This window comes from Trachypithecus francoisi, unplaced genomic scaffold (genome assembly GCF_009764315.1).
Source record: "Trachypithecus francoisi isolate TF-2019V2 unplaced genomic scaffold, Tfra_2.0 Lachesis_group12, whole genome shotgun sequence".
Taxonomy (NCBI): Eukaryota; Metazoa; Chordata; class Mammalia; order Primates; family Cercopithecidae; genus Trachypithecus; species Trachypithecus francoisi.
The window spans coordinates 88,400,193-88,414,802 of NW_022681457.1; the positions used below are offsets into that span (position 1 = coordinate 88,400,193).

Here is a 14,610-nt window from a genome sequence, read left to right on the forward strand (position 1 = left end):
GCAGAGGGGCTAGTGTTGTGTTCTTCTCCAGTTAACAATATAGAACTCTGGTAGAGCACGGTGAATTTCCAGAACCACAGGCACTTGATAGTAACCTAACTTGGTAAAAAAAAAAAAAAACTGTACATTCCTGAGCATCAGGCTTGTCAACGATGAGGAACTTTGTTTCCATCAAAAAGTCAAAAATTACGTATGTTGGTGTAAAAATCCACTGGGGTTCTTGGATCCACTTTTCCCATCTACTATGATATAGATCATTAACATTAAAAAAACTACTCCTAAGCAGCTGGCTAGAAATAAGTAAAAAACTCTTCAGTTAATCAGCAGACTTCTCATATCTGACTGGGAACAGATGCGTTTTTGTTTTTCCAAATAACTCCATTTAACAAATATACCAGTTTTTTTCAGGATTTAACAACTAAACAAAACAGTATTTTTAAGAAGAAAGTACATTCAATTTAATCTAAAGATAAAGTGGGATTGGTTTTCCACTATTTATTGCCCACTGTACTCAGGATTTTGTATCTACACCATGAATAAGAGCAAATGGCAAAGATATATCTTACTGCTGGCTGTTATTGTAATTAAGTACAATTAAAAAAAAAAAAAACTTACCTTCCACACTTTTCATTTGAAAACAGTAACAATATAAGAAAAGAAGGGAGAGGCAGATGCAGATTATGAAAGTGAGTATGACCCGATTAAAGGGCTATGCTTGAGGTAGGTGATCCACCACCAGCACTAAGGAGGGTTTAATTCATGTTCCCATCCTCATAGGCTACTGCTGCTTCTGTTACCAATAACTAGTGAGGGCCCTGGGCATACTGCATCCAAAACTCGCAGTCATTGCACAGATGCAGGAAAATGAGTCTCTGCAGATTGCAAATGAAGTTATTTAAGAGATGTCACTTAAAAGGATACAGTCTGTGAAATACAAGGAAATAATCAATTTTCTCCAATTCTGTAGAACTCAGCAGTTAGTTAATTTAAAGGCATGGTTTCTCAAACTCTCTGGATAGATACTTTCCTTGCAGGAGAGGGAAAACAAAAGAAAAAACCATGAAACAGATAGGCCAGAAATAAAAACTGAACATCCAGTGGCAAATTTATCTGTTTCTAAAAAACAGAGAAGTCAGACTATAATCAAGTATAAAAGCATACTTTCTAGTGGAGAAATTCCTCCAGAACAAGTCTCTTCTAGATATATGATAGCATGTTAAAGTATCTTTAGACCTACCCCAGCACATACTGCCTCCCTAAAATATTTTTTCCTCATTTGCCAAGTCAGTGAGCAAGTGCCAAATGATTTGCACAACAAGGAGAAAAGAACTGCCCAGAATTCCAGCTGTCATAAATACTTCAGAGTTGGTTAACATTTTTCAATTCAATTCAATTCAATTTTGTCTCTCAGTTTTGGTGGCATAGAGGCTATGCAACCAAAACTGAATAATTGGTAAATAATTGGTAAGTACTTGAACCAATTATTTAGTTTCTTCTAGTTACCAGATTAAATTTTAAAAAGGTATCTTTCATAACCAAATGAGCTAAAACTGAGGTTTAAACTCCCTAAATCAAGATTCTGGGTACAGGGTAGGAGTTACTAAGAGTCTTGCTTGTCCCATGGCTTTAAAAGCAATTTCCTGAGGTAGATAAATTTAGGGTTTCCCTTTTCAATATTTATGCATACCTACTTTTTCAGGATGTCTTCTCACAGACTTCATTTAACATCTACCTTGTTTTTGTTAAATGGTAAGAAACAAAACCACCAATCCTTTGTTTAATAGACCCCTTAGAAGTACTATAGGGCTCTGGAAATCATCAAGAGTAAAAGTTTAATCACTGACTTCTAAGGTTTATTTTAAATTTCGTAATCAATTCATCTAAGACAAAAATTCTAGATACTCATCTGAAATAAACAGCAGGGGTTCCAAGTGTCAAACATGACAAATTATCTCCTTGCTAATATACTTCTGAGAACAAGAATGAAAATGTACAAAGATTCCCCTTTATTAAGTATTTAAATACCAATATTTCCCAAACTCACATACAGAAACTTGTATCTACTGAAAGCTTCTTATCTGTCCACAAAAGAAAGTTAAAACACTTTTAAAGAATGAAAAATCCAACTCACAACACACACCAAGAGAGGAAAGACGCTGGAGGTCTGGCATCCTATTGCAAGACATAATTAAAATAGGGAAATCCACCTGAAGCTGTGAAAACTGACTGAATTAGGAAATATTGGCAATAAATTCAAAAGAAGTGTTCTTATGTTTAGTGAGATAAAATGATGTTTTCAACAGTGATTTTTAAAAAGTTTTAAGATACATTTACTAAATAGATGCAGCTTATTCGTAATTGGCACACTGTATATAAATGACTCCTGGTTAAGTTTCTAAAAGTTTATTTTAGTGAGTTGAAGCTTCTTTTCCTTGCCATGTTGTTCATATTATTAATCCTCTTAGCTATCCTTTATTTGCGGTGATGCAAATAAACTTTGGTTCAGGCCTTCAAAAATACTTTGGTGAAAAATAATCACTATAGAGATTTGAAGCAAGCAGCTCAAATAAAAATAAAACGTTCTTTCTTCCAAAGTGGGTGGGAAATACTATGTGCTGGCAGAGGAAAGGAATCAGGCAATCAGCATGGCAATCAAAGCTTATCTGGATTTGTCGTTTAAAGAGACCTGGAATATCTTATAGCCCAACCCTGCACCTCAAGCCAACCCCCCAGTCCATTTGACACTCACAGAGAAAGTCTAACAAAAGATCTTCAAACATCCACATCAACTGATGCAATGATTACCTCAATATACAAAGTCACACCACCTTACCTCAGCCTGCGCTTCCTTGAACGAGAGAGAGATCGGCTTCGGGACCGAGACTTCGAAAATGAACGAGAACGAGATCTTGATGCAGATCTTGAGCGAGAAGAGCGAGATCCAGACTTGGATTTGTTTGTTTTTGACATCTCTGAAGAGAGGATCACTTTTCAATTACACCTAATGTAAGAAAATGCATTAGAACAAATGAGTGAGTTCCTTTGCAAATGTGAACCTCTGGACATTTTAAAAACACCTTTCTTTTAATCTGGGCAACATAAGAAGACCCCACATCTACAAAAAAAAAATTTTTTTTTAAATCAGTCATAGTAGTGTGTACCTGTAGTACTAGCTATTTGAGAGACTAAGACAGGAGGGAGTGCAAAGTTACAGCGAGCTGTGATCACGCCACTGCACTGTAGCTCTGGAGGAAAGAGCAATACCCTATCTCCCAAAAAAAAAAAGAGAAAGTGGCTGAGCATGGTGGCTCACGCCTATAATCCCAGGGCATTGGGAGGCCAAGGTAGGAGGACTGTCTGAGTCCAGGTGTTGTTGTCCAGCCTGGGCAACACAGCAATATCCTGTGTCTACAAAGTAAAAAAAAAATTTTTTTTTTTTTGAGATGGAGTTTTGCTTTTGTTGTCCAGGCTGGAGTACAATGGCTCGATCTCAGCTCACTGCAATCTCCGCCTCTCGGGTTCAAGCAATTCTCCTGCCCCAGCCTCCCAAGTAGCTGGGATTACAACCACGTGCCACCATGCCCAGCTAATCTTTTTGTATTTTTAGTAGAGGCAGGGTTTCTCCTTATTGGTAAGGCTGGTCTTGAACTACCGACCTCAGGTGATCCGCCTGGCTCAGCCTCCCAAAGTGCTGGGATTACAGGCGTGAGCCACCACACCTGGCCTACAAAGTAAAAATTTTTTAAATTAGCTGGATGTGGTGGTAAGGGCCTGTAGTCTTAGCTACTCTAGAGGCTAAGGTGGGAATGGCCTGAGGCCAGGATTTTGAGACCAGCCTAACCAACAAAGGAAGATTCCCCCACCTCTACGAAAAAACAACTTGTTTAAATAAAATAAACTTTAAAAACAGAAAGTAACATTAAAAAAAAGATGAAATGACTGATTTTTAAAGAACCCTTAATTTGTTCCAGCTCTTTATTAGACAAGAGTCAGTAGGGCGCAGTGGCTCACGCCTGTAATCCCAGCACTTTGGGAGGCTGAGGTGGGCTGATCACCTGAGGTCAGGAGTTCGAGACCAGCGCGGCCAACATGGTGAAACCCCCATCTCTACTAAAAATACCACAAATCAGCAGAGCGTACTGGCGGGCGGCTGTAATCCCAGTTACTCAGAAGGCTGAGACAGGAGAATCGCTTGAACCCAGGAGGTGGACATTGCAGTGAGCGGAGATCACACCACTGCACTCCAGCCTGGGTGACAAGAGCGAAACTACATCTCAAAAAAAAAAAAAAAAAAAAAAAGAGTTAACTTTCAGGGTCATTTTCTCACCAAGAAACAAATTCTCTTTTTCCTTTTCTCCCCGTCCAGGAAAGAAGAGCACCTCTAAGTTGCCCTGAGAAGTTAACGCCTGGTCTACAAGGTACACTTCTCCTTTATACTCTATTAGTGCCTTGGACATCTTCCCAGCAGTAAAAACTCTAAGTGCTAAAGTACATGTCCACCAAAGACAGAGTAAGGAATCTGTCAAAGACCACAAACCTAGTTAATAGCCAAACCAGGCCAAAACTCCAGGGCCTATTCTATCACAGTTCGCTGCCTAGCAAGATTCTGCCAAGTAATGCCACCTCTTGTCTATGAAGGGAAAATAATAATCAAATATTTCTCCCCTCCTACCTCTCAGAATTTGAAGATCTCAGCTCAAAAGCTATCTCCTCAGAGGTTCACCCTGACCACCCAATCAAAAACAGCCACCCAGTCATTCTCTATGTCCAGTACATATCTTATTTGTTTCTTCAGAGCAAAACTCAGTATGTGAAACTATCTTGTTTACTTGTTATTCTGTCTTTAATAAGCTCTATACCAACAGAAACCTCATCTCTCTTATTTAGTGCTGTATACCCAACACCCAGAATAGCAAATGCTTAACCAGTGTTTTTATTAATTCAATTTATCCTTGAGGAGGGCTTTTTTTTTTTTTTTTTTGAGACGGAGTCTCGCTCTGTCGCCCAGGCTGGAGTGCAGTGGCCGGATCTCAGCTCACTGCAAGCTCTGCCTCCCGGGTTTATGCCATTCTCCTGCCTCAGCCTCCCGAGTAGCTGGGACGACAGGCGCCCGCCACCTTGCCCGGCTAGTTTTTTGTATTTTTTAGTAGAGACGGGGTTTCACCATTTTAGCCAGGATGGTCTCGATCTCCTGACCTCGTGATCCGCCCGTCTCGGCCTCCCAAAGTGCTGGGATTACAGGCTTGAGCCACCGCGCCCGGCCGAGGAGGGTATTTTTAATCCCGTTTTACAGATAAGAATTTTGAGGCATAGAGAGGGTAATTAACTTGCCCAAGGTCATATTGCCAAAATCCAAACCACAATTGGCTCGCTCATTCACTCATTCATTCAGACAGAGTCTCCCTATGTTGCCCAGGCTGGTCTCAAACTTCTAAGCTCAATGGATCCTCCTGCCCCAGCCTCCCAAAGTGCTTGGATTACATGCGTGAGCCACCCCACCGAGCCTCACTGTTGGCACATTTAACCGCTACGTTACATTGCCTGTCTACTAGAGCAGTGTCTGGCATACAAGGGGTACTAACGAACTTGTGGAACCAATGAATGCCAAGTGTCCACCCTTACCAAGTTTACAATCTGGTAAAGGTGACAAGATACAGATAAACTGAAAGGTGGTATTTATTTCTGTTATATTCGAATAAAATACTTGAATTTCAAGAACTGTCCGAAAGACAAAAAAATGCCTAGGAAGCTGCTATAGCTCCAGCTCACTGGGGAAACAACCATAATCTTAGAGACATAATTTAGAGGAGGACTGAGAAACCAACAGGAAGTCAGAGACAAAAGGTGATGAGTAAAAGACTGCTAGATGAGGATGCCAAGAACCCACAGTTTAAATCCTGCCAAAAAGATCACACTGTTGCAAACTCTAGCAAGGTCAAAGATATTTCAATTTGGAGCTACTTTTGGCAGTAGTGTCACTATGTGAAGTAAGAATGAAGGAGTAAGTTACTCAGGAGTGGGAGGTGGAGGTGTAAACAAACAACTTACAATGAGAATATTAAAAATAAAAATACATTTTTTCGGTTGGTCTTAAGCATTATTTTGGGGTTCTCTGGGTTCACTCTTGCCAAATGGAGACCTTTATTTCTGTCACAAGTTCAGGGATATCTACCTATGTCTGCCTAGTAAGAGACTGGGTAACATTCTATTTTAACTTGGGTCAGAAATAAAAATCCATCTAGATGACTTACACAACAGGTGGATATTATCAGACTTTAAAAGAATTAAAAAGGCTTTGGGAGGCCGAGACGGGCGGATCACGAGGTCAGGAGGTCAAGACCATCCTGGCTAACATGGTGAAACCCCGTCTCTACTAAAAAATACAAAAAAACTAGCCGGGTGAGGTGGCGGGCACCTGTAGTCCCAGCTACTTGGGAGGCTGAGGCAGAATGGCGTAAACCCGGGAGGTGGAGCTTGCAGTGAGCTGAGATCTGGCCACTGCACTCCAGCCTGGGTGACAGAGCGAGAATCCATCTCAAAAAAAAAAAAAAAAGAATAAAAATGGGCAACAAGTTAGTGGAAAAGGAAACACTCAATTCAACACTCAGAAACCAGAAAACTAAGAAGCTAATTTTCATTAAGATGAACAAAAGCTGCCATATAAATACAAACAGAGACAAACTTAACAATTCTGCACATATTAAGCTTACTAGAACTGACAAGTGCACTCAAGAGCTGCAATATCGTGACGCCCCCCGATCCCCATTCCCGGAGCTTCCTCTTTAGTGTGAACTGCAACTAATTATTTTATTTACGTATTTATTTTATTTTTATTTATTTATTTTTTGAGACAGAGTTTTGCTTTTATTGCCCAGGCTAGAGTGCAATGGCACAATCTCAGCTTATTGTAACCTCTGCCACTTGGGTTCAAGTGATTCTCCTGCCTCAGCCTCCCAAGTAGCTGGAATTACAGGTGCCCGCCACCACACCTGGCTAATGTTTTGTATTTTTAGTAGAGATGGGGTTTCACTGTGTTAGCCAGAATGGTTTCAATCTCCTGACCTCGTGATCTGCCCGCCTCGGCCTCCCAAAGTGCTGGGATTACAGGCATGAGCCACTGCGCACGGTGCAAGGACAGAATTTCAAATAGCCTTTTGAAATGATTTCAGCTATAATTCTGTCACTAGGAGAAAGAATTTATTTTCAAACTATTCTGCAGAGCCACTTGAGAGGGTAGCACAAACCCATCATCCTTTTCAGAAGCCCAAGTCTTCTTGACTCAAACTGCTTGTCTAATTATCAAGCAGATCAATGGTCCTTGAAAACAGATGCGTTTTACTTAAAACACAACTGTGTTTTAAAAAATTTATCCTTACATTTATGGTCAAAACCCGATTGATGCCTGGTGGAGTGACTCACGCCTGTAATCTTAGTCCTTTGGGAGGTCGAGGCAGGAACATCACCTGGGGTCAGGAGTTTGAGACCAGCCTGGCAAACGTGGCAAAACCCCGTCTCTACTAAAAATACAAAAATTAGCCAAGCGTGATGGCAGGCACCTGTAATCCCAGTTACTCGGGAAGCTGAGGCAGGGAGAATTACTTGAATCCAGGAGGGGGAAGTTGCAGTGAGCCAAGATCACGCCAGTGCACTCCAGCCTGGGCGACAGGGCAGGACTCCATCTCCCAAAAAAAAAAAAAAAAAGGGCGGGGTGGGCACAGTGGCTCATGACTGTAATCCCATTCAGCACTTCGAGAGGCCAAGGCAGGTGGATCACCTGAGGTCAGGAGGTCGAGACCAGCATAGCCAACACGGTGAAAACCCCTCTCTACTAAAAAAAAAAAAAAAAATACAAAAATTAGCTGGGCGTGGTGGCGGGAATCTGTAATCCCAGATACTTGGGAGGCTGAGGCAGGAGAATCGGGTGAACCTGTGGGGCAGAGGTGGCAGTGAGTCTAGATCGCGCCACTGCACTCCAGCTTGGGCAACAAAAGCTAAACTCCATCTCAAAAAAAATAATAATAATAATAATAATAATTAAAAAACCCAATTGACCATAAATACAAAAACTCATTTGGTTTTTCACCATTATCAAAAACCAACTGACCATAAATTTAAAGCCAGGCATGGTGATGCATGCCCACAGTCGCAGCTACTTGGGAGACTGAGGCAGGAGGAATGCTTGAGCCCAGGAGGCTGAAGATGCAGTGAGCCATGTTTATGCCACTGCACTCCAGCCTGGGAGGCAAAGCACATATCTGTCTCCAAAATAAAACATAAATAAATGTGAGCCAGGCGTGGTGGCTCACACTTGTAATCCCAGCACTTTGGGAGGCTGAAGTGGGTGGATCACTTGAGGTCAGGAGTTTGAGACCAGCCTAACCAACATGGTGAAACCCTATCTCTACTGAATATACAAAAAGCAGCCAGGTGTGGTGGCAGCCGCCTGTACACCACTGCACTCCAGCCTGGGTGACAGAGCGGAATCCATCTCAAAAAAAATAAATTAAATAAATAAATAAATAAAATATGAGGCTGGGTGCGGTGGCTCACGCCTGTAATCCCAACACTTCCTGGGAGGCCAAGGTGGATACAAGTCCCTTGTTGGATGTATGACTTGCAAATATTTTCTCCCATTTTGTAGGTTTTCTTGTTTTCTTTTCACTTTCTTTTTTTTATGTTTTTTGAGACGGAGTCTCCCTCTATTTCCCAGGCTGGAGTGCAGTGGCATGATCTGGGCTCATTGCAACCTCCACCTCCCGGGTTCAAGTGATTCTCCTGCCTCAGCCTCCCGAGTAGCTGGGATTACAGAGGTGCAACACCACACCCAGCTCATTTTTGTATTTTTAATAGAGACGGGGTTTCACCATGTTGATCAGGCTGGTCTCGAACTCCTGACCTCAGGTGATCTGCCTGTCTCAGCCTCCCAAAGTGCTGGGATTACATGTGTGAGCCACCATGCCCAGCTTTACACTTTCTTGATGCTGTCCTTTGAAACACATTTTGTTTTTTACTCTGATGAACTCTATTTTTCTTTTGTTGCTTGTACTTTGTGTGTCATAGTCTAAGCAGGTTTTGTCTAACCCAAGGTCACAGATTTACTCCTAGGTTTTCTTGTAAGAGTTTTCTAGTTTTAGCTCTATGTAGGTCTATGATCCATCATGATTTAATTTTTATGAATGGTGTGAAGTAAGGGTCCAACTTTATTTATTTATTTAGAGACAGGGTTTCACTCTGTCATTCAGGCTAGAGTGTAGTAGTGCAATCTCAACTCACTGCAGCCTCAATCTCCTAGGCTCAAGTGATCCGCCCAACCCAGTCTCCTGAGTAGCAGGGACTACAGGCATGTGCCACCATGCCTGGCTAATACTTGTATTTTGTAGAGACGGGGTCTCCCCATGTTGTCCAGACTGGTCTCAAACTCTTGGGCTCAAGCAATCCACCCATGTCGGCCTCCCAAAGTGTTGGGATTACAGGCGTGAGCCACCACACCTAGTCCAACTTGATTGTTGTGCATATAGCTATCTAGATGTCCTAGCACCACTGGTTGAAAAGACTATTCTTATGCCGTCGCACTCCAGCCTGGGCAATAACAGTGAAACTCCATCTCAAAGGGGAAAAAAAAAAGACTAGTCTTTCCCCACTGAATTGTCCTGGTACCCTTGTTAAAAACCAATTAATTGGCCCCGCTCAATGGCTCAAGCCTGTAATCTCAGCACTTTGGGAGGCTGAGGTGGGTGGATCACGAGGTCAAGAAATTGAGACCAGCCTGGCCAACATGGTGAAACCTCGTCTCTACTAAGAATACAAAAATTAGTTGGGCGTGGTGGCGCGTGCCTGTAGTCCCAGCTACTCAGGAGGCTGAGGTAGGAGAATCACTTGAACCCGGGAGGTGGAGGCTGCAGTGAGCCGAGATCACGCCATTACACTCCAGCCTGGGTGACAAGAGCGAAACTCCATCTCAAAAAAAAAAAAAAGCCCAATTAATTATAAATGTAAGGATTCATTTCCGAACTCTCAATTTTACTCTACTGACCTGTCTCTCCTTATGTCAATACCACAGTCTTAATTACTGTAGCTACATTTTAAAATCAAAAAATGTGAATCCTCCAACTTTTCTCTTTTTCAAAATAATTTTGGCTATTCTGGGTACATGTCCATATGAATTTAGAATCAGCATGCCAATTTCTGCAAAAAGACCATCTGGGATTTTGACAGAGTGTGTGCTGAATCTGTAGATCAATTTGGAGAATATTGCCATCTTAACAGTAGTAAATCTTCCAATTCCATGAACATGAAATGTGCTTTCCACAATGTTTCACAGTTTTCTGAATATAAGTTTTACACTGGCCTTTGTTAAATTTATTCCTGTATTATTTTGATGCTACTGGAAATGAAATTACAATTCATTTTCACTTGTTAACAGCTTCATTTTCTTGTTCATTGCTACTGTATAGAAATACAGCTCATTTTGTGTGAGTGTATATATATACACACACTGTCTTTTTACTTTTTTTGAAGTGGAGTCTTGCTCTGTTGCCCAGGCTGGAGTGCAGTGGCCTGATCTTGACTCACTGCAGCCTCCACCTCCTGGGTTCAAGCAATTCTCCTGCCTCAGCCTCCCCAGTAGCTGGGATCACAGGTGCACGCCACCACACCCAGCTAATTTTTTTGTATTTTTAATAGAGATGGGGTTTTGCTATGTTGGCCAGGCTGGTCTCAAACTCCTGACCTCAAATGATCTGCCACCTCAGCCTCCCAAAGTGCTGGGATTACAAGTGTGAGCCACCATGCCTGGCCTGATTTTTGTATATTGATCTTGTACCTACAACCTTGCTAAATTCATTTATTAGCTCTAATTGGTTTTTAGTAGAATCCTTAGGTTTTTCTATTTAATATTATACCATCTGCAAAAAGAGATGATTTTACTTCTTCTTTACCAATTTAAATGCCTCGTGTTTCATTTTCTTGCCTTATTGCTCTGGCTGGAATGTCTACTACACAATGGTAAATAAAATGGTGACAGTGGACAGCCTTGTCTTGGTCTTGTTCCTCATCTTAAGGAGAAAGTGCTCAGTCTTGCGCCTTTAAGTATGATGTTAGCTGTAAATTTTTCATAGATGCCCTTTATCATATTGATGAAATTCCCTTCTACTTTGTTGACTATTTTTATAATGAGAAGGTGTGGGACTTTATTGAGATGTGTCTACTGAGATTTTCTCATCTTAAAAGAATGGGGAAAGTTCCTGAGAACTGATCCCATGTGAGCCTGCACTCCTTATCCCTCAACCAGACCTCAGGACGAAATCTCTGCTGAGAAGATAAGCATGCTTTTCCAGATTAGATAATGCTACATTTGATGACTGTTAGGTAACACAAAAGAGTTAACTAAATGAGTTTAACAATTCAGGATACCAAACCCAGGCGGCTACAAAATGAACCAGAGACCACATCTGATTTGTTCTCCATTTCATCTTCAGTGCTTTGCATTTAGCCACAGAGTGGACACTTTGTACTTGCTAAATGAGTAAACACACTCACACTTCCTCTTCAATCTCAATTCTCTTCACCACATAAAGAACAATAATTATAAAAATCAGTTTATCAAATATTAACAATACAGCCACGGAATAAAGTTATGCATGTATCACAGCTCTGCTAACCTAGAAATTGAGATCATTCTCATCCCTTCTACACCTTATTCAAAGGCACAGAAGACCAAACTGATCTTGTTAGGGAAACACACTTCATTTACTAGTGTCACGTTTCAACAAAACTTCACTGCCAACATCCAGTCAAGAGAGCCAGGCTTTCAACAGTCATTAAAGGGAAGAAGTAGGACATTCTTAGTGAACAAGCCATAAACTTATAGAGATAAGACAGACAAAAATACCAAGAAAGAAATACCACTACCCATAAAGCGTTTGAGACAAAGCAGTGGGCCTGACTTGTGTTCTGAATGCCTCTGGATAGTTATGGGAGGAAAGCTGAGCTCAAGTGAAATATGAAACATGTTTACTATTTTACTCTTTTCCCTGGAGATCATCCTCTCCTGAGTAAAACAGACACGGAAACAGAATAGAGGGCAGCTGTGGTATCTCTAGAGTAACGCTCTGCCAAGGCTTCATACTGCACCCCACTCCTGAAGAAATCAAATCAGAGACCCCTTTATGACATGTACTCTGCTATTAAGTGGCTCTCAAGTTACTAAGTAAGGTAAATCAGTAAATACTAATTTCAATTCTAAGGTCTTAAATTTATAGAAAAGAAAATCCATATGTGCATTGGGTACTCTCCTAAAAAGTGGGGGTGATGTCTCTCTGGCAAGAATGGTTATTTTACTGTTTAAAAATTTGAAAGATATAGGCTGGGTGTGGTGACTCAAACCTGAAATCCCAGCACTTTGGGAGGCTAAGGAGGCTTGCTTTTCAATCCATAAGTTCAAGGCCAGCCTGGACAACATGGCAAGACCGTCTCTACAAAAAAATAAAAAATAAAAAAATTATCCAGGGCCAGATGCAGTGGCTCATGCCTGTAACTCCAGCACTTTGGGAGGCCAAAGGGGGTGAATTACTTGAGGTCAGGAGTTCCAGAACAGCCTGGCCAACATGGTAAAACCCTGTCTCTATTAAAAATACAAAAACGAGGCCAGGCACGGTGGCTCACGCCTGTAATCCCAGCACTTTGGGAAGCCGAGGCAGGCGGATCACCTGAGGTCGGGAGTTTGAGACCAGCCTGACCAACATGGAGAAACCCTGTCTCTACTAAAAATACAAAAATTAGCCAGGCGTGGTGGTATGCGTCTGTGATCCCAACTACTAGGGAGGCTGAGGCAGAATTGCTTCAGCTTGGGAGGTGGAGGTTGCAGTGAGCCGAGATCACACTACACTCCAGCCTATGCGACAGAAAAGAAACTCCATCTCAAAAAAAAAGACAAGAAAAAGCCTGGGCGTGGTGGCTCATGCCTGTAATCCCAGCACTCTGGGAGGCCAGGGCAGGCAGATCACGAGGTCAGGAGTTTGAGACTAGCGTAACCAACATGGTGAAACCCCATCTCCACTAAAAATACAAAAATTAGCCAGGTGTGTTGGCGCGTGCGTGTAATCCCAGCTACTCAGGAGGCTGAGGCAGGAGAATCGCTTGAACTCGGGAGGAGGAGGTTGTAGGGAGCCAAGATTACACCACTGCGTTCCAGCCTGGGCAACAAAATGAGACTATATCTTGCGGGGGGTGGGGAGAGAGTTTGCTTGTGTTATAAAAACAAAATTATTCTGGAATTTGGTACTCAAATTCTTAAAACTTTAAATACTGAATTCTGTGGAATTTGGTAGAACTTACTTTAAAAATATGACATCCAGGCCAGGCGCAGTGGCTCAAGCCTGTAATCCCAGTACTTTGGGAGGCCGAGACGGGCAGATCGGGAGGCCGAGACGGGAGGTCAGGAGATCGAGACCATCCTGGCTAACATGGTGAAACCCTGTCTCTACTAAAAAATACAAAAAAACTAGCCGGGCGAGGTGGCAGACACCTGTAGTCCCAGCTACTCGGGAGGCTGAGGCAGGAGAATGGCAAACCCGGGAGGTGGAGCTTGCAGTGAGCTGAGATCCGACCACTGCGCTCCAGCCTGGGCGACAGAACGAGACTCTGCCTCAAAAAAAAAAAAAAAAAAAAAATGAAATCTGTAGGTACAGATGTACGTATAAGACATATCTACATAAGGACATACAGCAAACTCTCATCAGTGGTTATCTCTGCAGAGCAGAAAGAAGCTAACAGGAAAGGAACAGAAGGAGGAGGAGGAACAGGAAAGGAACAGAACAGGAGAAGGGGGGAGATGAGACGGGAAAAAAGGACAGGAGCACTTGCTTCTTAATTTTTCTATGCAGAGATTTCTCCCCCATTATTCTAAAAAAAAAAAAAAAAGTTAACATTCCATGAATTGTGTAGATTATTCTATTTTTAATATGAAATCAAACATCTGCCTGCTTTTTTCTGATATTAAAAAAACCTGGCCGGGCGCAGTGGCTCACACCTGTAATCTCAGCACTTTGGGAGGTCGAGGTGAGCGGATCACCTGAGGTCGCGAGTTCGAGACCAGCTTGACCAACATGGAGAAACCCCATCTCTACTAAAAATAAAAAATTTGCTAGGCATGGTGGTGCATGCCTGTAATCCCAGCTACTCAGGAGGCTGAGGCAAGAGAATCGCTTGAACCCAGGAGGCAGAGGTTGCGGTGAGCTGAGATTGCGCCACTGCACTCCAGCCTGGGCAACAAGAGCAAAACTCTGTCTCAAACAACAAAAACAAAAAACAAACAAAAAAAACTAAATAAACAGAACTGTATTTAAAGTCCATGTCCATTTTGGAAATCTTCTCATAGTAAAACTACTTTGTCTTTTCATGACGTTAAAGAAGGTTTAAAAGGGCCTGTCTTATAGCTTCGGAAGCGCGCGTGCGCGTGTCAGGTTGTTCAGACTGGAGTGCAGTGGCTCGATTATAGCTCACTGCAGCCTCAACCTCCCTGGCTGGCTCAACCGATCCTCCCACCTCAGCCTCCTGAGTAGCTGGGACTACCGGCACATGCTACTACAGCTGGTTAACTTTTTGTATTTT

General features: G+C 42.2%; 1 protein-coding gene across 5 annotated transcripts in view; it reads right to left on the reverse strand.

The window, feature by feature from the left end:
- Positions 1–14,610, reverse strand: part of THRAP3 (thyroid hormone receptor associated protein 3) — a 98,507-nt gene that overhangs the window by 21,672 nt on the left and 62,225 nt on the right. For all 5 annotated transcript variants that reach the window (XM_033227102.1, XM_033227104.1, XM_033227100.1 and 2 more), the window contains one exon: positions 2,834–3,001. In XM_033227102.1, the coding sequence (XP_033082993.1) occupies positions 2,834–2,970 (137 nt within the window). In that variant the 5' untranslated portion in view covers positions 2,971–3,001. The remainder of the gene's footprint in view (positions 1–2,833; positions 3,002–14,610) is intronic.